We start from the raw sequence: 21,957 nt of genomic DNA on the forward strand, positions 1-21,957 counted from the left end.
GCTGAAACTGATCAGTGATGAGAGGGGACCAAAGACTCTTTTTTTAATGCTTTGTAGCCCTCCACCCTTGGGCTCTGTGAATATAAGCAGTTTGTAAGAAAGGTGCCATTGTGGATGATGGCTCCTGTAATCCTGGCACTCAGGAGGTGGGTGATGGGGATTAGAAACTCAAGCTCAGCCTTAGTTACAGAGCAAGAGGCCAGCCTGGGCTATGTGAATACCTGTCTCCAAATCAACAAGCACACGAAAAAGAATTGCTTCTCTTTTGAACATGTCCAGACTTATTTTTCTCGATAGTCACTAAATATTAGTAAAGTGGAGAACATTAATATAACAAGTCAGTTGGTAAACTTCTTGCTGTGCTCTCACAAGTACTTGAGTTTGATTCCCCAGAACCTCTGTAAGAAAAGTTAGGTCCTCTGGCTTGTATCTTTACAGAGTCTGTACGTGATGCTTAGGAGATGGAGACAAGTAGATTTCTTTTTGTCTTGTTTTACATTTATTTTATTTTTGTATGCGTGTATATGTTTTGGGATATGTCTGAGAGCTGCAGACACTTGGGAGCTGCCCAGTGTAGGTGCTGGGTACTTAACTAAGTTCCCGCTTTCTGGAGAGCAAGAAGCAGTCACACTCAGCCACTGAATCAGATCTTGGTTAGAGGAGACATCGGTTCCCTCCCCCCCATTTTGTTTTTCTGCCTTGAAACAGAAGCCAGTTGTAGTGTCACCTTCCTAGTGCCCAGAGTCTGAAGCTGTATGAATGAGATTGTGGCCGTTCTGTTTGGTATGGGTAACCCTTGACTAGTTTTGAACTCTGAATCCTCCTGAGTTGATTTCTGAAGTGCAGGGATTTCTGAAGTCCAGTGCCTTTGATGGATGTGGTGTGGTGTGGTTTGGTTTCATGGGTATGTTTTGCTTGCTTACTTGCTTGCCCACCCGCTTGCCCCTATCTGAGTAGAGCTTGCGATTTATAAAAAGCTGATGTGCCTTAGGCATGGACTGGGAGGATTTTGTATTTGATCTTGGGAGGGTAGCAAAGGACACAGATTGGATTGGCAGTCTTCTCCATCTTTTTCATCTTTCAGGTCCCTATACCTTTAGTATCTGTGATACCTCCAGCTTCTCTGAGTACATCCGTGGAGGCATTGTCAGTCAAGTGAAAGTATCTCAGAAGATCAGTTTTGTGAGTAGGTGGTGAGGGGCTGTGAGTAGGGCTCCTGCTTTTGAGATTCCTGGGTTGTTCATATCTGGTCTCAATTTATGCCCATTATCCACAGAAACCCTTACTCGCTTCGCTGGCCGAGCCAGAGTTTGTGGTAACAGATTTTGCTAAGTGCTGTCGTCCTGCTCAGCTCCACATTGGCTTCCAGGCCCTACATCAGTTCTGTACTCAGCATGGAAGGCCTCCTCGGCCCCATAATGAGGTAAATGAGTGGGAAGCCAGTCAGGAACCTCTGATTTGTCTGTATCCTATACCTGTTCTTCCTCCAGTAGGACCTGATAGGCTCTATTGTGGTTCCTTTTGTCTGACCAGGAGGATGCTACAGAAATGGTGACCTTAGCACAAGCTGTGAATGCTCAAGCATTGCCAGCAGTTCAGCAGGATAGCCTGGACATAGACCTCATCCGGAAGTTGGCCTATGTAGCAGCTGGGGATCTGGCACCCATGAATGCCTTCATTGGTGGTTTGGCTGCCCAAGAGGTCATGAAGGTCAGCACTGGTGGGAAAGGGTGTGGACTGCTGCTGTGTGCTTCTGATTCCATCGCTGCCTTTTAGTCCAGTTAGGCTACTGACAACATTCTTTCCCCAGGCTTGTTCTGGAAAGTTTATGCCCATTAGGCAGTGGCTGTACTTTGATGCCCTTGAATGTCTCCCGGAGCACAGAGTGCCCTTCATGGAAGATAAGTGCCTGCCGGTAGGTCTGTGGGAGCATCAGGAAACTTTGGGAACATCTTGAGGAAAGTGTCTCTCTAACCTCTCTGTACTCATTCACATAAATCCAGCGCCAGAACCGTTACGATGGGCAGGTAGCTGTATTTGGATCAGACCTACAAGAGAAGCTTGGCAAGCAGAAGTACTTCCTGGTGATTGACATTAATGGCCTCTGTCGACCCTTTCTAGGGTCTCTCTCTCCCTCTCTCTGCCTCCATCCATCCCTCTGTCCCTCCCTCATTCCCTCCATCCCTCCATCAATCTCTCTGCCTCCCTCCTCCTCCCTCCATCCCTCCATCTGTCCCTCCGTCCCTCTCTCCCCCACTCCCTCCATCTGTTCCTCCTCTGCCTCCCTCCTCCCTCCCTCCCTCCCTCCCTCCCTCCCTCCCTCTGTCCCTCCCCCTCTCTTTTTTTCTCTCTCTCTTTATCTCCCCCCTCCCTTCCTCCCTCCTTCCCTCCCTCCCTCTCTCTTTGATTCTTTGGGGGGCGTCTTTTGGTTTTTGTATCCTGATCACACCACCTGTTTTGTGGTTGGTCGAGGAAAGGCTTCATGTATCTCTTTTTCTTTCCCTCCTCTCAGCCACCCATAGGAATGTGCATACATGTGAATTGAATGTTTGTTCCTACACAGTCTTATGTTCTGTTGGTGTTTTCTTTTGGGTGTAAGGAATGGTGGGTTAGCATATGCCATCACTATTCACTCTGATCATATGGTTTACCAACTTCTAGGTAGGTGCAGGTGCCATTGGCTGTGAGCTGCTCAAGAACTTTGCCATGATTGGCCTTGGCTGTGGGGAGGACGGAGAAATCACAGTTACAGACATGGACACCATTGAGAAGTCAAACCTGAACAGACAGTTTCTCTTCCGTCCCTGGGACGTCACAGTGAGTAGGATGGCATGGCTTCTCTCTTCTATTTGACTGTAATCTAAATGGCTTAGATGTTTCTGCTTTCCTTTCCTTTTCTTTAGTTCCCTCCTGTTTTTCAGGCATTCAGGTGCGAGGTCAATAGACATTATTATCTGTCACATTTTTTCATTTGCTTGGTTTTCCCTCCTCACCTAAGCTTGAATGCTTGTGCATTGCAGATGTGACATTGTGAGATGGGTAAAAGAGGCATAACTGGGCATTCCCTATAGGTCAGTGTTAACCTTGATTGACTCGCTGATAATTCGTTTTTCCTTTGCTTTGTCTTACACTAAGCATCCTAGACTCTAGATTTAGAAAACATAATAAGGTAACAAAAGAAATGTTCCTAGGCCCCTCTAATGGGAAGATTGGAGTAAGTGAGAAGCTTCCTGATTGCATTTGGTATCCTCCTCCTATAACACTGAGTCTGCAAGACTAAATAATAACTTAGATGGTATTAAAATACTGTTTGTCTTTCCTCTCCCACATTGCTCTATCAGTGGAAAGGACAAATATCTTTCATACTTTTAGGAAGCCAGTTCTGGGAACGTGTTTTCCAGATAACTAGGAAGTGATGACAAAAACAAACAAACAAACAAATAAATAAAATGCAATTTTAAAAATAATTGCACTAGTACTATACTAGTACACTAGTATCCCACTAGTTCATACATATATTATGTATGTAAATATTATGTATGTATATATATACAGACACAGACACAGACACACACACACAAACACGCGCGCGCGGGCAGACACACACACTCACACAGAGCTGTTGTAAGAGAGTATGTAACCTAAAACATACTTATAAAAATGTGAGTATGGTATGAGTCCTCAAGGATGTTCTGTACTGGAAGTGTTTTTTATGCTAAATGCTTATGCTTATCTGTTCTTGACATAGTGTGCTAAGTGGACTAATGCTTTTAAATATTATGCTTAAAATCCTAACATGGGAAGTTGTGGTGTTTATGACCTATATACCCAAAAGCTCTTTTGGAGACTCTTCTTGAACGTGCTTGGCTACTGTTGTAATAAGTGGCATATGGTTAATGTTAGAATTTCAAAGGTGTAAGAGAAGTAATGAAGACCAGAGAAGTAGCAATTGGAAATGGCAGGAGGGTACTTGTTTTCAGTGCTTATGAAGACTTTCTCCTAGGAAAACTGATCTATCAGTGGTGAAACAGTACCAGTATGTGGGCAGACAGTTGACCATGAGAAAGTAGTAGAAGCCTGAAGAAAGATATGGCATTCGGTTGTGTGGTATTTAAAGAACGGAGAATTCAGGTGGAGGAGGCCACAATCCATTTACACCACAAGTGAAAGTAGAACCAGAGCAGGCTTTTGAGAAGTGAAACATGACTCAGTCTGTCTGAGGCTTCATTTGGGTTAGTCTGGATGTCATTAATTGAAAATAGAGTAGCTGTTGGGCCATCCCGTTTCTTGTTTTAGTACTCAAAATATTCTGTGGTGCCAAATTTCATTTACAATCCTTAAAGCAAAAGAGAATGGAATTTCATGAATAATAGAAGTGTAGCTGTCATAAGAGAGTATTCTAATCCGCTTTATAATACCTGTTGTGGCCAGCCAGATGGTATTGACACAGTTGGAGCCTGATCGACTTTGAGCCTTGTTTTGCCCTTTATGAGATCAAAGATATCTTGGGATATCTCTATGGAGTGTTGTTGCATCAGTGCATGGGAAACAGCTCTGTTTTTCATATTCCCACCCAGAAATTAAAGTCTGAGACTGCTGCTGCAGCAGTGCGTGACATAAATCCACACATCAGGGTATTCAGCCACCAGAATCGAGTAGGCCCTGAGACAGAACACGTCTATGATGATGACTTCTTCCAAAACTTGGATGGTGTGGCCAATGCCCTAGACAATGTGGATGCTCGTAAGTTTGGAGTTGAGTGAGGAGGGCAAGAGCAGGGTAGTGTGTATGTGTGAGGTTCTTATGTTCCTGCCTTGTCTCGGTTTTTCGAGACAGGGGTTCTCTATGTAGCCTTGGCTGTCGTGGAACTCACCCTGTAGACCAAGCTGACTTGTGTTCCTGTCTTATCTAAGCATACCTGCTACATGTCTGCCATTTCTTCCCATCCCCCTGAAGGATTATACGTGGACCGCCGTTGTGTTTACTATCGTAAGCCTCTGCTGGAATCAGGCACTCTGGGCACCAAGGGCAACGTGCAGGTGGTTGTTCCCTTCTTGACAGAATCTTACAGCTCAAGCCAGGACCCACCTGAGAAATCCATCCCCATCTGCACACTGAAGAACTTCCCTAATGCCATTGAACACACCCTGCAGGTGATCAACCTTGGGAGGAATGGGAGGTGGAAGGGTTAGGTCATCAAGCCTTTGCCAGTCTCATGCTACAGATTCTAGTTTCCTGTGTGTTCTCTGTCCAGAACACATCCCGTCCCTTTATACCAATACCCAGGGTGCCTGCCATTGGTTCCTTTCTTTAAAAAAAGAACTCTACCTGTGTGTGTGTGTGTGTGTGTGTGTGTGTGTGTGTGTGTGTGCTGTCATATGTGAGCATATGTGCATCAGCCCACATGCGTATCTATCAGACATGGTTTCTTTGGAGTTATCCTGTGCAAATTCAAACCAAGCAAAATCCCAACACAAAGAAGGGGAAGTCTGCACAAAGTTCCAGCTCTATCCGAAAGGATTGATAGCTGCTCAGAAGAGGAAAAAAACATTGTCTGCGATGGATTGTTATGGCATCCATCAACCACATTCCAGGGTAGGCCCCATGCCCATAAGTAGGTGGCCAGGTGGTCCTCAGTTTTGTTCTTGTGGTGCGTCTGTTTTGGTATTTCTTGTCTTGCTTGTGGGTTTTTATTTATTTATTTATTACGGGTTTTGCTTTTTACTGTGTTTTCTTGAGAGATGGCCCCTGAGTTAAGTGTCTAGGGAGTTTAGGGAGGTTCTGGGAGGGGTTGGCAGAAGGAAAAAATACAATCAAACTGAACATTATGAGAAATATTTAAGTCCAGTAATTAACCTTAACCTTCTAATTTGGAAAGAGTTAAAGAGAACATCAATTGGACATGTGTCTGAACAGTGAGAATGATCTATAACCGATGCTTTTTGCTACAGAAATCGGCTATTGTTGTCTGTGCTGATGTTCTAAATTACCTGTAATAGTGAGTGCATTTTTGGTTTGTTAAACTCTTACCTGAAGTGATTTAAACAGCTGGTTTTTCAGTGTGGCTTCTGCCTGTGTAGTCACGTACATAATCTTGTGTGCCCACTGGTTGGACAAAATGAATGCTGCACTGGAGACTAAATCCAGAGCCCAGTCCTGCTTGTGCTCTTCCAGTCCAGTCCAGCGGGGCCCATGGGGTGGGGTGGGAGGTTGTTTGGTTTCCGTTTGCCCGTAGGCTCATAGTGTCAGTATATTGAGGCCATGCTAAGGAGTTGGAGATCAGGAAGGAATGGACTGGAGAGTTCCAACCACATTTCCTTGTCCTGATTTTCCTGTTCGAGGTTATAAAATGGCTCTGAGTCTGCCCAGCAGGCAGAGAAGTGCAAAAGGTTTTAGAATGTGTTCAGTAACTTTGTAGGAGCCCTGTGTGGTCTTCAGATTCCTTATCTGCACAATGTGCATTAATGTAATACCTACCATCGAGATTCTGTAAAGCACTTAAACTAGATATGGGCTGTTTGTATACTTTGCTAAAGTTCTTTGTAGTTGGCACCATACTCAATCTTGCAGTATGCATGTGCTCATTCACTGACTTTGATGAGTGTAAAATCTAGTTACATCAGAGATTTAAAAACCAGGTGGCTACGGGGTGTTGTATTCCTCTGCACTAGGTCGTAAAAGCAGGTTAGTATGTGTTAGAGTTAGGATTTAGAATCTATATGTCCAGTGTCTGTATACATGCCCCAGACCATTTCAGCCGTGACCTCCTAGTTCTCAGAAACCTTGGTGGAAAACCAAAACAACAGAGGAGTTCCTATCGAGACCTGGGTACTGTTCTGCTCAGTACTATAGGTAACTGTTTACGGATCATGTTCTTTTAAGTGTGACTTCTTTTCTGTCTCTCTTTCTTATAATCCAAACACATCACACCTGTGTTGCTATGAACACTCTAGGTTCTCACACATAACATACTTGGCTGCAAAGTATGACCACTGGGTCTGGAACTCGCGGGTACCCTCATTGAACAGATTGAATGCAGCCTTCACCCAGAACAAGCTTTACTAACTGGTCGTCTCACTAATGTGTACAGGAACCTGTTTTGTTGGGCATTGCTGACATGCATTTGTTTGCTCTGTCTGTAGTGGGCTCGGGATGAGTTTGAAGGTCTCTTCAAGCAGTCAGCGGAAAACGTTAACCAATACCTCACGTAAGTAACAGGCAAACCAACAGCCAACAGAAGCCAATCAACCAAGGTGTCCTTCCTTGTCTGTTCTCTTCAGGCACATCCTCAGTGGATGCTTTGGATAATTACTGGTTAATTGAGCCTCATGCTGGTGGAGGATGATGGGAAGCGGTCAGGGTTGACTTTTTCCGTGGAGAAAGAAGGCTTCTCCAGAAACCTTACTTCTAGGCCTGTGAAGTAATCCAGATCTTTGCATTGGCTAGGGACCCCAAGTTCATGGAGCGGACACTGCAGCTAGCAGGCACCCAGCCTTTGGAAGTACTGGAGGCTATACAGTGCAGCCTGGTCCTGCAGAGGCCACAGACTTGGGCCGACTGTGTGACGTGGGCCTACCAGCACTGGCACACCCAGTATTCTCACAACATCCAGCAGTTGCTGCACAACTTCCCTCCAGACCAGGTAGTATATACTCAGTGGATGTATTTGGCTGGACACATTTCCAGGAAATTGGACGCTTACTGTCCTCTGTCTGGACATGGCTTCTTCCAGGCAGTCTTGCTGCCACAGGCAGCCTAAGGCAAGGTGTAGGCCAGTACTTGGTGCAAGCATTTGTGTTTTCCATCTTCTGTCTGCCAGGCAAGGGTCTTAGTTTCCTTTCCAGCTGCACTTGTGAAGGCTGAGTCACGTCTTGAGTTCTCTTTGAGGGCTGCAGTTGTGAGTGAGAAATTTTAGAGTTTAGCATGCAGCTGTCTGTGGGCTCCAATCCCAGCTGTGTTTGACACTGAGTCGTGTCATGCCTAATGTCTTGGTAAGTCTTGGTAATCTGTGAAGTCGGTATGATAATGGCTTGTGGGCATTTAGAAAGGACTAATTTGCATTTCTAAGTATTGCATTGGTTTAGCCTGCACCTCATATAAATTGGTAAGTTGAACTCGCTGTGTGTTTGGCTCATTGTGAATTTCCCAAGAATGGTGAACCTAGGCTTCTTGGCCCGAGGATTGCCTCAGAGTGCCTCTCCCTCGGTCCTCTTCATACCTTTGCATTCTCCTAGCTTACGAGCTCTGGAGCACTCTTTTGGTCAGGACCAAAACGCTGTCCACATCCGCTCACCTTTGACACAAACAATGTAAGTGTCCTGGGGATCTCCCACGTGGGTGGGTGGGGAGTGGGTCTCTACTCTCACCCTGTGGTTGTTAAGCTGACTTTTCTTTGCCATACCTTTCATTCAGCCCCTGCATCTGGATTATGTGATGGCTGCTGCCAACCTGTTTGCTCAGACATACGGACTAGGAGGGTCCCAGGACTGTGCCTCTGTGGCCAAAGTCCTGCAGTCTCTGCCGGTCCCCAAGTTTTCTCCCAAGTCTGGCATCAAGATCCATGTTTCTGAGCAGGAGCTGCAGAGTACCAGTGCCACCGTCGGTGAGAATGCTTCAGCCATTCGTTCAGCTATCACCTGTTTGTGTGTTGTCCCGCTCAGCCTTCCCTCTGGTGTTTGCCACTAGCCATGATTTCCACTGTATTTCTGAGTCTTACCTAGTCTGTGCTTAGGGTGGATGGGTGGTGGAAAAAACAAAAGTTCTGTATCTCATTTCTCTGCAATACAGGCTATTGGAAATGGTTCGTTCCCTTCCTTGTGTGATTACAGAATTCTCCTTCTTGATTCTTCTTGATTTATTTTCATGCAAAAATTATCTGACTGCTCCTTGCCCTCTGGGTGTCTTGATACCTTTGCTACTTTGTCTCCTTGGTAATAGGTCGCTTCTATTTTCCCCTCTGTGTTCCTGTTCTCTCTGTATCTGCTTAAAGCACACCTCGATTTCTGCACTCCTGTGTCACGCTCTGTTTTCTCTTCTGATCTCCCTGAAGAATCTCTTCTCTTGTACAAATCTCCCAAGTTGATACAGTTCCTCAATTTCCCTTTCAGAGTAGTTGTCTCCTCGTGAGTGGTATTTGACCAACAATCTTCCTTTCAGACTTTCCCTCCTTCGTTCACTGTTCATAACAATATGTCTCTCCCCTGTACCGTTGCTTGCCATTTCTTTACGTTAACTATTTTCTATCTTCCTGTGAAGTTATCTGAATCACTTTCCCCAAGTCCATCATCTTCATCTTAGAAAACCAAACTCCTGTGCCCCTTGAACAACTTCTCCCATCCTCTACCATCTCACCATCCCTGAAAACCTTTGTCTACTTTTTTGGTTTCAATATTTTGACCACTAGCTCTATCATATTAGTGGAACCACAGAGCAGCAAAATCATACCAGATTTTTCTTCCTGTGTCCCATCTATTTCATTTAGTGTAACGGCTATACATTAATATACCCCCTGCAGTTTTCTCCCAGCTTAGTAGGCCTCTGTATTTGTCTGTTAACTTATTGATAGGTAAGTGAGTTCCTTCCATCTTTCATTGTGTATGAATGTGCTGCTTCCTTGTGTGGGGGTGTTCATCTTTGTTACTCAGGTCTTCATGTGTTTGTATTCTTCACCCCTATGTCCTTGTGCACTTTCGGCAGGGAAGTGGTTTCTGTTCTCAACACCCCCCCCCCCCCCCCCCGCCATCCCACCCCGCCGTTCCCATACACCTTCCAGGATGCCTCTCCTTTTCAAATACTTCTCCATAAACACCACCTCCCAGTCCTATTTCACCTTGGGCAGTACAATGGGTTCACCAGAGACTGTGGTGTCCTTTGCTTTCTGCAGATGACAGCCACCTGGAGGAACTCAAGACTTCACTTCCTACTCCAGACAAGCTGCTTGGATTCAAGATGTACCCCATTGACTTTGAGAAGGTATTTGGTATTGGGGTAGCTGGGATCGTTAGGATGGTGGGCACAGATGCCTAGCAGGAAGCTTTTGTCAAGATCGTGGGCCTGCTGTGGTCTCCTTCTGTTTAAAAAGAGAAGTTTCTTTGATGAAGGGTGAGAGCTACATCTGTGGGCATGAGAGTTGATAATTAGAATGTAGTTGGGAATTAGGCTGGCGTAGTAAAGTAGGGATAACAGCTTCTTCCCTAAGTAACATATTCATTAGTTCACTGGTCCTGGGATGTAGGTTCCCAGTACCTGGCTTGATTTCCACAAACCACAACAGGTCAATATTCGGTATGTTCCATGGACACATCTACAACACAACAATCTGCTCCTAAGACTAGGGAAGAGAAGGTGGAAAAAATGTAAGAGCCGGGGGGTTTTATCTCTTAGAAATGACAGAAACAAGACCTGAAGAAAGGCAAAACCAGTAGTAACTTTTTCTCTATCATAAACGTTTTTAAACTTAAATATACATTGAGCATATTCTTCTCCTTCCTTTCCCTAGTCCCCTAGTCCTTCTACATCATCTTCCCCTCCCTACCCACCAAACTTTTAAGTTCTTTCTCAAAAACAAACAAAACCCTAGTAAAACAGGACTTCTCAAAACCAAGAAAACAAGACATCACAAACTCTTAAATTTTTTTTATTGATTATTTTATTTATTTACATTTTAGCTGTTGTTGTTGTCCCCTTCCTGGGTTCCCACAAACCCCCACAATCCATCCCCCCACCCATCCACTCATCCATTCCCACCTCACTACCCTAGCATCCCCCCTTGCACTGGCGTATCTGGGGTATCGAGCCTCCACGGGACCAAGGGCTTCCCCTCCCAGTGATGCCAGATAAAGCGGTCCTCTGTCCTCTGCTACATATGCAGCTGGAGCCTCTCTTGTAAACTCTTTGGTCAGTGGATTAGTCCCTGGTAGCTCCGGGAGGGGGGGTGGGGGGTGAAGGGGGGTGTTCAGATTAGTTGATGATGTTGTTTGTTCCTGTGGGGTTGCAAACCCCTTCAGCTCCTTGAGTCCTTCTCCTAACTCTTCCATTGGGGTCCTATGCTCAGTCGGATGGTTGGCTTCGAGCTTCTGCCCTTTCTGTTCAAGTGCTTGGTCAAGTGCTTCCAGAGCCTCTCAGGGAATAGCTCTACTAGGCTCCTGTCAGCAAGCGTTTTTCTTGGCATCAGCAATAGTGTCTGGGTTTGGTGTCTGCAGATGGGATGGTTGCCTATGTGGGACAATCTCTGGATGGCCTTTCCCACTCTCTGCTATACTCTGTACATTTCCTTTAGACAGGAACCATTCTTGGTTAAAATTTTTGAGATGGGTTGGTGGTACCATCCCTCAGCCTATCCACTGGATATGATCTCTACAGGTTCTGTCTCCCCTTTGTTGGGTATTTCGGCTAATGTCCTCCCATTGGATCCTGGGAATCTTTGCTTCCCTGGCATCTGGGACTCTCTAGTGGCTCCCCCCCCTTCCCCCCCTCCGTTCCCCATCCCCCACTCAATGCTACACACCTCCATTCAATTTCCTGCCACTCCAGCAGGGCTCCTTTGCACCCACCACACTGACCACTATAGACCTGTGCTCCCTCCAGACTCAAAAGCAGCCCTCCTCCTTTATCTAGGTAGCTGGGGATTTGCTGTATCACCATGCTGTATCAAGCAGTGTCCTCTCTCCCAACCTCTATTAACAGATAGTTTGATTTTTTTCCCTCCCCTACCGCCCTTCTACTGGCTTTAACTTTGCCACTGTGGACCAGAGTAGTCTAATTAATCTGGGTGTTAAGAGCTTTGGGGGTAGGGGTGGGGTAGCTACCTCATACAAGGAATGTCACCTGGTCTAAGCTATGTTTTGCTTTGTCTTGTACAAAAGCCCTAATTGAAGCTTGAGTCCTCTGCCCAGAGACTATTTGCTGTTGATTATAAATGTTTGTAAGACAGCAGTTTTATGTTGCCTAGGGTGATTTGAACTTAGGGTCATTCCGTCTCTATCTCCTGCATGCTGGGATTACGAGAATGCAGTTCTCTGGCTCCTGTTCTAGGGCTGCATGAGAGGGTTGATAGATTTTTTTTTTTCCCAGAGGGAGATTGGGTGAGCAGCACCGTCTCTTTTCCAGGTAGGTCTTGGTAATAGCATTAGATTGGCCTTGATGACATTGCCCAAGCTGGTAGTGCATGCAGCCTGTGGTGCCATGTTACCTGTCAGTGCTGGTCATCATCAGGAGCTTCTTGGGCAAACTCTTAAAGTAAAAGCATCACCGACACAAAACACTGTCTACTCTAGTGTGTATTGGCCAACTACTCCTAAATGTAGAAGTTAGTCCTGGTTCCTCCACCCAGCTCCATGCTCCCTTAAATAAGACTCAGACAGACAGCAAAATATATTTTCAGATACTTTGGCCAGATCATAACTCAATATAACCCATTTACTTTGATCTACATTCTGCCACAGGGCTGGTTACCTGTGTTCAATTTTACCATGTGTCTGTCTCGTATGATCTTCTCAGAACAGATCTTCCTGTGCCTGGCTCTATCCCAGATTCTTTCTGCCTCCCAGACGTCCCACCTTCTCTTCTGCCCTTTCCTATACTGGCCATCGGTTTTTTAATTGACAGGTGTATCCTGCTTCTCTTCCTGAGTTCATACGACCTTTGCTCAGTTGATTTAGAAGGACTTGTTCTCTTGAAGTCCTCCATCCCCTCTAGCTCTTAAACTCACCCTCCCTGCCTTCGTTTCCGTAAGATTTCCTGAACTCAAGAGTGATGGCTTTCATGGCAGCATCCCATTTAGGGATGGGCTTTCAAGGCCTCTTCACCCTTTGCCTAAATGTCTGTCTGTGGGTCCCTGTCTGTCTGTGGGTCTGTGGGTCTGCTGCAGGAGGAAGCTTCTCTGATGTTGGTGGAATAAGACACGGATCCACGAATATAGAAGAGTATCAGTCATCAGGAGTCATTTTTTGTCATTGTGGCTTCTTTTTTCTTTCTTTGCTTAGACCGGTATTACTTGATTTTACACTAGATTCCTGGAATATCTCAGGTTCTTGGTCACCCAAGCAGTATCAGGTATGGATCCATCCTGTGTTGTGGGCCTTAAGTCAGATCAATCCTTGGTTGATTATTCCCACAAGCTTTATACCACTGTTTTCCTAGTACATGTTGCAGGCAGAACACTGTCGCAGATAAAAGATTTGTGGCTGGCTTGCTGTTTATGTTTTTCTTTTGATAGCATGCAGAGCAACTTCCTGTACCAAAAACTCTGGAAGCCTGTAGGGGTGAAGGTTCTGTGTAGGCATCTCCATGTTCAGTGAGTTGTGCAGGTGCTGTCTTCAGCTATGGGGTCTTGCTGTCAGTTTGTGAAGAAGAGTCACCAATAGTCTTTGCAATAGCCTCGGTTATTTGGGGATTCCCATGGGACCTCTTAGAGCAGTAACTCATTTGGATGGAACCCAATCCGAGCAATGGAGCCTGCCTTTGTTTACAAGAGATGGCCAATTGGGTGCGTGCCTGCGTGTACACATGGGTGGATGGTGTGTATACATGTGGGTATACATGTATGTGCACACGCACTCACACACACACACACACACACACACACACACACACACACACACACACACGGCTTTTTAGGAACTTTCTACTTTACTATACCTCTTGTATTGCCATAATTTTAGCTGCCTCTCCCATTACTCTTTCTTCAATTTGTGTACCACACTTATTCGCCGCACTAGCCTAGTCTAGTGGGACTATATCCCTAGCTCAAGTAGATCATGGTGGATGAAGAGTTTTTGAAGTGTCCTTGGATTAGGTTTGCAAGTACTTCACTGAGTATTCTTGCATCTGTGTTTATAAGGGTAATTGTTCTGTAATTTTTTTTTGGGGGGGGGGTCTTTATGTGATTTGATTTTAAGGGTAGTTGTGTCCTCATGGAATAGTGTTCTGTTTCCATTTTGTAGCGTAATTTTATAAGCATTGGCATTAAGTCTTTTGAAAGTCTGGTAAAATTGAGTGCTAAAATTATCTGGCTCTGGGCTTTGTTTGACTGGGAGCCTTTTAAAGACTGCTTCTATTTCACTAGAAGTCTTAGGTATTTTTAAATTGCTTATCTGATTTTGATTTAACTTTGGTCAGTGTTTCTTAGGGAGAAAATGACCCATTTCATTTTAGACTTTCCATCCCAGTGTAGAATACAGGTTTTTAAAGTATGTCCTTACTATTCTCTGGGTTTCTTCTCTGTCTGTTGTCATGGCCCCCTTTTTGCTTTTGAATTTTTTGTTTGTTCATTTATGTGGATGTTCTTCTCTGCCTTGTAGTTAAGGTGTATAAGGGTTTGTCAGTCTTAATTGATTTTGTCAATAAACCAACCATTGTTTCATTGACTCTTTGTATTGTTTGCTCATTTATATCTGGTTTGTTGATTTTTCAAGCCTGAGTTTAATTCTGTGTGTCTTCTACACTTGGGTGTGATTTCTTCATTTTGTTCTAGAGCTTATGACAACTTTCGTGTAAGCACTTTGTGCTATGAATTTTCCCCTTTGAATGGCCTTCGTTGTGTCCTTTAAGTTTTGGTTTGCTGCATATTCATTTACATTCTGTTCTAGAAAGTGTTTTATTTCTAGTTTCTGTGTTGACCCATTCTTTTATTCAGTAGGGAGTTGTTCAGTTTTCTTGAGTTTGTAAGGTTTCTCTTGTTTGTGCTGCTGATCTCCGTGGTGATCAGAAAGGATGCAGGGCTTTATTTCAACGTTATTGTATCTGTTAAGACTTTGTGTCTGAGCACATAGTCAATTCACTAAGAAAGTTCCATAGGGGCTTAGAAGAAGGTTGTGTTCCATTGTGTTTGGGTGACATGTTCTGTAAATGCCTGTTAAGCCCGTTTGGTTTATAACTTCAGCTGGCTCCACCATTTCTCTGTTCAGTGTTTGTGTGGATGATCTGTCCATTGGTGAGACTGGGGTATTTTGAAGACTCCCACTGTCAGCATGGGAGGGTCAGGGCGTGATTTACAAACTTGAGTGCCCTGTGTGTGGAAACATAGAAATTTAGACTTGAAATGTCTTCTCATTTGATTTTCTTTTGGTGACTATGTACTGTCCTTTCCTGTCTTTTTTTATTAGTTTTAGTTTGAAGCTTATTATGTTAAATATTAAAATGGCCACGCTATCCATATTTTTTGGTTGTTGTTCCTTGGATCCATATTTCTTTCTCTTTTTACCCTGAGGTGATTGATGTCTATCCTTGATGTTGAACTGTACTTCTTTTTTTTTTTTTTTTTTTTTTTTTTTATTTGATATAATTTATTTACATTTCAAATGATTTCCCCTTTTCTAGCCCCCCCCCCCACTCCCCGAAAGTCCCGTAAGCCCCCTTCTCTTCCCCTGTCCTCCCTCCCACCCCTTCCCAATTCCCCGTTCTGGTTTTGCCAAATACTGTTTCACTGAGTCTTTCCAGAACCAGGGACCACTCCTGCTTTCTTCTTGTATCTCATTTGATGTGTGGATTATGTTTTGGGTATTCCAGTTTTCTAGGTTAATAACCACTTATTAGTGAGTGCATACCATGATTCACCTTTTGAGTCTGGGTTACCTCACTTAGTATGATGTTCTCTAGCTCCATCCATTTGCCTAAGAATTTCATGAATTCATTGTTTCTAATGGCTGAATAGTACTCCATTGTGTAGATATACCACATTTTTTGTATCCACTCTTCTGTTGAGGGATACCTGGGTTCTTTCCAGCATCTGGCAATTATAAATAGGGCTGCTATGAACATAGTAGAGCATGTATCCTTATTACATGGTGGGGAATCCTCTGGGTATATGCCCAGGAGTGGTATAGCAGGATCTTCTGGAAGTGAGGTGCCCAGTTTTCGGAGGAACCGCCAGACTGCTTTCCAGAGTGGTTGTACCAATTTGCAACCCCACCAGCAGTGGAGGAGTGTTCCTCTTTCTCCGCACCCTCTCCAACACCTGCTCTCTCCTGAATTTTTAATCTTAGCCATTCTGACTGGTGTAAGATGAAATCTTAGGGTTGTTTTGATTTGCATTTCCCTAATGACTAATGAAGTGGAGCATTTTTTAAGATGCTTCTCCGCCATCCGAAGTTCTTCAGGTGAGAATTCTTTGTTTAACTCTGTACCCCATTTTTTAATAGGGTTGTTTGGTTTTCTGGAGTCTAACTTCTTGAGTTCTTTATATATATTGGATATTAGCCCTCTATCTGATGTAGGATTGGTGAAGATCTTTTCCCAATTTGTTGGTTGCCGATCTGTCCTCTTGATGGTGTCCTTTGCCTTACAGAAACTCTGTAACCTTATGAGGTCCCATTTGTCAATTCTTGCTCTTAGAGCATACGCTATTGGTGTTCTGTTCAGAAACTTTCTCCCTGTACCGATGTCCTCAAGGGTCTTCCCCAGTTTCTTTTCTATTAGCTTCAGAGTTGAACTGTACTTCTTACATGCAGCCAAAAGATAGATACTGTTTTCTCATACATTCTGTTAGTGTTCTGTCTTTTATTTTAGGGTTTGAGACTCTTGATTTTGATAGATATCAATGGCCAGTGACTGTTGATTCATGTTACTTTGTTGGTGGTGGTGAGGTAAGTATGTCAGAGTGCATTTCCGTCGTCCGTCTGTCCATCCGTATCTTCCCTTCTTTTGATGTCCTGGTCTGGGATTATTATTTAGCCCCTGCATTTTCTTTGGTGTAACCTCCTTAGGTTGAAGTTTTCAGTGTTTTGTTTGTTTGTTTTTTTGTTTTTCGAGACAGGGTTTCTCTGTGTAGCCCTGGCTGTCCTGGAACTCACTCTGTAGCCCAGGCTGGCCTCGAACTCAGAAATCCACCTGCCTCTGCCTCCCAAGTGCTGGGATTAAAGGTGTGTCTGTGTCCCCCCCTCCCCCTCCCCGGCTTGAAAATGAGTAGCTCAGGCTGGCCTCGATCTCGTGATCCTCCTGCCTGGCCTCCTTCAGCAAATCCTACTGTCGTGCACCACCACTTCCAGCAAAGTTTTCTTTCTTGCACCTTTTTTATAGCTGAGATTGTTGACAGATACTGCTTAAATTTGGTTTTTTGCTTGTTTGTTTTTTCATTGCTTGTTTTGTTTTGTTTTTTTAATCATGAAATGGTCTTAATTTTTCCCTGTACAGTGGAAGTTTTTCTGCGTATGGTATTCTGGACTGGCATCTGTGGTCTCTTAGAGTCTCTGGAACATCATCTCTCCAAGCTTTTAAGGCTTTTAAGGTCTCCTTTGAAGTCAGGTGTAATTCTCATACATCTGTCTCTATTTGTTACTTGGTCCTTTTCCCTCCTATCTTTCCTTGTGTATGTTTGGTGCTTTGATTATTACACAGCGAGAGGACTTTCTTTTCTGGTCCAAATATATGTGGTGTTCTGTATGCTTCTTGTAATTTGATATGCATTTATTTCTTTAGGGTAGAGAGTTTTTCTTCTATGATTTTGTTGAAAATACTTCCTGAGCCTTTGTACTGGGGATTCTCCTTTTTCCTCTACCACCACTATTCTTAGGTTTGGTCTTTCATGGTGCCTCGGATTTTCTTTGACGCAGGACTTCATTTATTCCATGGCATCTTTAGCACCTGAGAAACTCTCTTCCATCTCCTGTTTTCTGATGGTGGAGCTTGCCTCTGTAGTTCCTGTCTAAGTTCCTATGCTTTTCATTTCTGGTTTCCCACAGTTTGGGATGGGGAGGAGTTGTTGTTGTTGTTTAATCTGTTTTCACTTTCAGGTCTTGAATTACTCTAGGAAATTTGCTAATTTCCTCTTTAAGGATGACCTTTATCATATCTAGAAAAGCTGTTTTTAAGTTTAAGGCTTTTTACTTGTGCTTCAGATATGAGGCCTGTCTGAGTAGAGTATGGTGGCTGTGTGTTGCCTCTAGGAAAATCTTCTGAGGTCCTGATAGGTGTGGGGACTGGGGATTCCAGGTAAAATGTGTTTCTTAGTATTGGGACCTGAGACTTAGGAACTGGAATGGACTTGGGGCTATGACAGGGCTTTGCAAGAGGGAGGGAAAGCATGATGTTTGACTAGGAGTGGATGAGTCATTGCCTTGGTTATGGGGGCAGAGAGTTAGGAGAGACCACAGCAGAAGGCCTACTAAAATGCTTCTGTGCTTCTGGTTTCCCAGGGAAGGCTTGCTGAAATTGGGGGATGGAACAAAGCAGTTAGGAGGGGAAGACATCTGTGGGATCTTTAGAGATGAAGTTTGGTGGAAAGCTACCACAGGTAGTCTGCCCCAGAGCTAGGGATGAGGCTAGTAGATTTGATGTGAAGGAGCTTACGGGGAGGGGGAGATCTGGTTAAAGTTACCCTACCTGTTTTCTGGACCAGAATGGCCTGCAGTTTCCCAGAGAGGGCCTCCTATAGTTCAGATCTGGGACAAAGCATGGGATGTGTGGGGTAAGGTTAGGAAGGAAAGATGTGTGGGGTCCAGTACAGATGAGTGGAGAGGCAGCTACAGGTATTCTGCTGCAGAGCTGGGGATGATAGTAGGGGATTAAACTTTGGAGGATCAGAAGGAGAGGTGAAGGTCTGCAGTTAGCTGACCTGCTCCACTGAGCAGCCTGTGAGTTTGCAGAGTCCCAGTAGAGACACTTAATGGAGGGGAGGGGGAGTGTGGAGGGGGAGGGGGTAGTTATTATTGGAACCCACCCATAGACAGAGAACTACAGGCAACTAAGGAAGTCTGAGGGTAGAGAAATATTCTTCCCTGGTGTTGAGTCTTCTAAACGTTTATTCATTACCAAGATGTCATCCCTGAAATCATGGAGTGCAAGTAGCACTCACAGACTGAGTAGGTTCTATTTTACGTGTTAATATTTAAATATAGGCAAGACCAGAGGCAAGGTTTTTAAACAGAGAGCAGGGATCAGTAGTCAGGAAGGATTTGAAGGAGTTAGAGAGAATTGCCTTAATTATATTTGACTTAAACAGCAACAACAACAAAATTAAAAAACACCTGTACAACAGTATCCATGATCATTGGAGTTAACAGTACATAATTGGGGGAGACAGTGGTATCCTGAGTAGACATTCACTCTCTTTAATTCTCCACTCAAAAAAAAAAAAAAAAGGATGATGACAGCAACTTTCACATGGATTTCATTGTGGCTGCATCCAACCTACGAGCTGAAAACTATGACATCTCCCCTGCAGACCGGCATAAGGTAATACGAGTCTGTGACGTACCACTGACCTTTGTCCAGGCTGACTTTCCTTCATTTGGGCCTTCTGTAGACCCCTGCTTCCTCCTAAAGAGTAATCCCTGATAGTCACTGTCTGTCTTACAGAGCAAACTGATTGCAGGCAAGATCATCCCAGCCATTGCAACCACCACATCAGCTGTAGTTGGCCTTGTGTGTCTGGAGCTGTACAAGGTGGTTCAGGGCCACCAACAACTGGAGTCTTACAAAAACAGTTTTATCAACTTGGCTCTGCCTTTCTTTAGCCTCTCTACACCTCTGGCTCCAGCGTGTCACCAGGTATGGGACCTATGAGCATAGGAAATGTTGGTGTTACCATTTAGAGAAGCTGAGTACCGTGTATGTGTATCCATACCGTGTATTTGTGTGCATGTATGGGGGGAGGTGGGGGGTGCGCTTCACAGCAGATGAGATGGTGTTACATCACTGAGATATATTTTGAATACCTCTGTTCATTCGTCAACCACATAGACTACAACATAATTGTAGTCCGGGCCAGGTATTGCTAGAGTGTAAGATTCTGTCTCAACAAAGCAGAAAACAAAGCAGGAAGGGTGCTTACATAACATTGCGTGGAGAGCTACGAGGTATGTTAAATGAGGGATGGAGAAACCAGGGTCTTAGTGGTGTGTGTGCTTTTCCTTACAAAGAGTCAAGCTCCCTAATCATGGTTAGGTAATGTCACAAAGTGTGTTTTTGATAATAGAGCTGTGGTTAATGAGTTAAGCACATATGTTAAGCCCCGTCTTAGCACTTATCTTTGTCCTCTAGTACTATGATCAAGAGTGGACATTGTGGGATCGTTTTGATGTGCAGGGACTGCAACCTAGTGGTGAGGAGATGACCCTCAAGCAGTTTCTAGACTACTTTAAGGTAAGGCTCCTTCCTCTGTGAACTCCCCCTTTGTGGGGACTTGTCCATTTGAGTAGCACTATCCATCTCACAGTTACCAGTCCTATCTCATCTAACCTCTGCAGACAGAGCACAAACTGGAAATCACCATGCTGTCCCAGGGTGTGTCCATGCTGTATTCCTTCTTTATGCCAGCCACCAAGCTCAAGGAACGGTTGGATCAGCCGTGAGTTAGCCTCTGGGCTGGTGGGAGTGGAAGCCTTTCAATGGGATTCTCAACAACCCATGAGTAGTATCCTACTCATGGTCCCCCATTCTTTTTTTATAATGAAAAAACACCTTTCCTTCTATGTTTGTTTGCTTCCTTCTTAAGTCTCCTGTTCCTTGATTTCAGGATGACAGAGATCGTGAGCCGTGTGTCAAAGCGAAAACTGGGCCATCATGTGAAGTCCCTTGTGTTTGAGCTGTGCTGCAACAATGAGAGTGGAGACGACATCGAGGTTCCTTATGTACGATACATCATCCGCTGATCTCTTACTCAATTCTTTCAGTTCTCTCAGACTACATCAAGACCTTTCTAGTTATGATGAAACCTGAGTTTAAACCTCCTTGTTCCTAAGGCCTTTGTTTAGTGCTGTTTTTACATTGTTAAGTACTGGAATTCATAATAATAAATTTTCAGCTTGTGAGTAGTGTGTCTTCCTCTCCTTTCAAGGGTGAGTGTGCTGCTGCCCCTAGGAAGAAGTGAACTCTCCTTATCCTAAAGGGTAACTCTGTGACAGAATCCAGCTGCACCGAAGCAGCATGGACATTATCCAGTAATTCAGATACAATAATGAAGATTAAACTTGAGATCTTCTCATTCCTCTTGCGACTTCTGCTTAGGGCGAAATGATGCCTGTGGCAACAAGGCCAGCCGGAGCCTGTCAGCCCTTACCTAAAGTTCATATCCTTTCTTTTCTCTTGCTACATACCAGTCCTAGCAGAGACTGTAGTCCTGGCTGATCTGGATTGGGATCCTGTGTCTTACCTTTGTCTTGTCTTCTGATTTTTTTTTCTTTTTCTTTTTCTTTTTCTTTTTTTCCCTTGGGTCAGGAGCCATGATGGGACAAGCTAATAGCTAACAGATGATCATGCTGCAATGGCCTGCTTTGGATTATTATATAATCTGTGAGACGTGCACCCTTATTACGCAAAGCTCAAAGGGATTCATTTTAGGAAAGATTCCTGCTATTTACATGCTTTATCTGTTATCATCATACATCTATAATAATTAATAAGTAATAGCACACCCCTTTGGAGCAGATCTCTGCAGATCCACAAAGATGTACTGTCTTGTAGTGATGCTGAGTAGACAAATAGAGGATTTAAGTTTTAATGATGATCCTATAAGAATTCCTAAAATTATATCTGTGATTCTTAAGCTCTTTTATAATGGGCCTGCAATCAGGTCCTTTTCTATAGTCAAACTGCAATGAGAACTCTGCCAGTCTCTCAAGTGTCACAAGTTAATTTATTCTTAGATGGCAACCAGACTCACTCAGAGCACGTTCCAAACCTGGTAAAACAATTAACCAAAGGTCATAACTTAGTTGTGGTTTTAAACTTTCTACCAACCTGAAGAGAAGACAAGATGTTAGTGATATATGTTACTATCTAGATAATTCCTCCTAATGGATATGCGTGTAAACATTCTCTATTGTAAACTTCTCTTTCAGTTTATGATCTGATTTGTGTGTGTGTGGGTGTGTTTGTGAACTTGGGATGAACTTTGTATCGTGATCATGTATCCTGAAAGATGTTTAGGTGTTGAAGAGAAAGAGAAGAGAACTGAGGTGAGAGGAACAGACCTGAGGAGAAGTTTTTAGACAGAACTGAACTCAAGAAGAACTTAGAACT

The 21,957-nt window shown here is 44.0% G+C and overlaps 1 protein-coding gene across 1 annotated transcript; it reads left to right on the plus strand.

Moving 5' to 3' along the window:
* Window positions 1–1,084: 1,084 nt before the first annotated feature.
* LOC127676087 (ubiquitin-like modifier-activating enzyme 1 Y) lies at window positions 1,085–20,747 on the plus strand (the record flags this gene model as incomplete). Its single annotated transcript, XM_052172018.1, has 18 exons — window positions 1,085–1,182; window positions 1,277–1,423; window positions 1,534–1,710; window positions 1,811–1,915; window positions 2,004–2,084; window positions 2,662–2,817; window positions 4,578–4,743; window positions 4,957–5,153; window positions 7,143–7,207; window positions 7,447–7,642; window positions 8,235–8,309; window positions 8,413–8,602; window positions 9,884–9,972; window positions 19,078–19,170; window positions 19,294–19,485; window positions 19,978–20,079; window positions 20,184–20,284; window positions 20,453–20,747. Coding segments are annotated over 18 exons (2,366 nt in total), but the record flags the coding sequence as incomplete, so codon positions are not given.
* Window positions 20,748–21,957: the final 1,210 nt, after the last annotated feature.

Source organism: Apodemus sylvaticus (assembly GCF_947179515.1).
Source record: "Apodemus sylvaticus chromosome Y unlocalized genomic scaffold, mApoSyl1.1 SUPER_Y_unloc_2, whole genome shotgun sequence".
NCBI lineage: Eukaryota > Metazoa > Chordata > Mammalia > Rodentia > Muridae > Apodemus > Apodemus sylvaticus.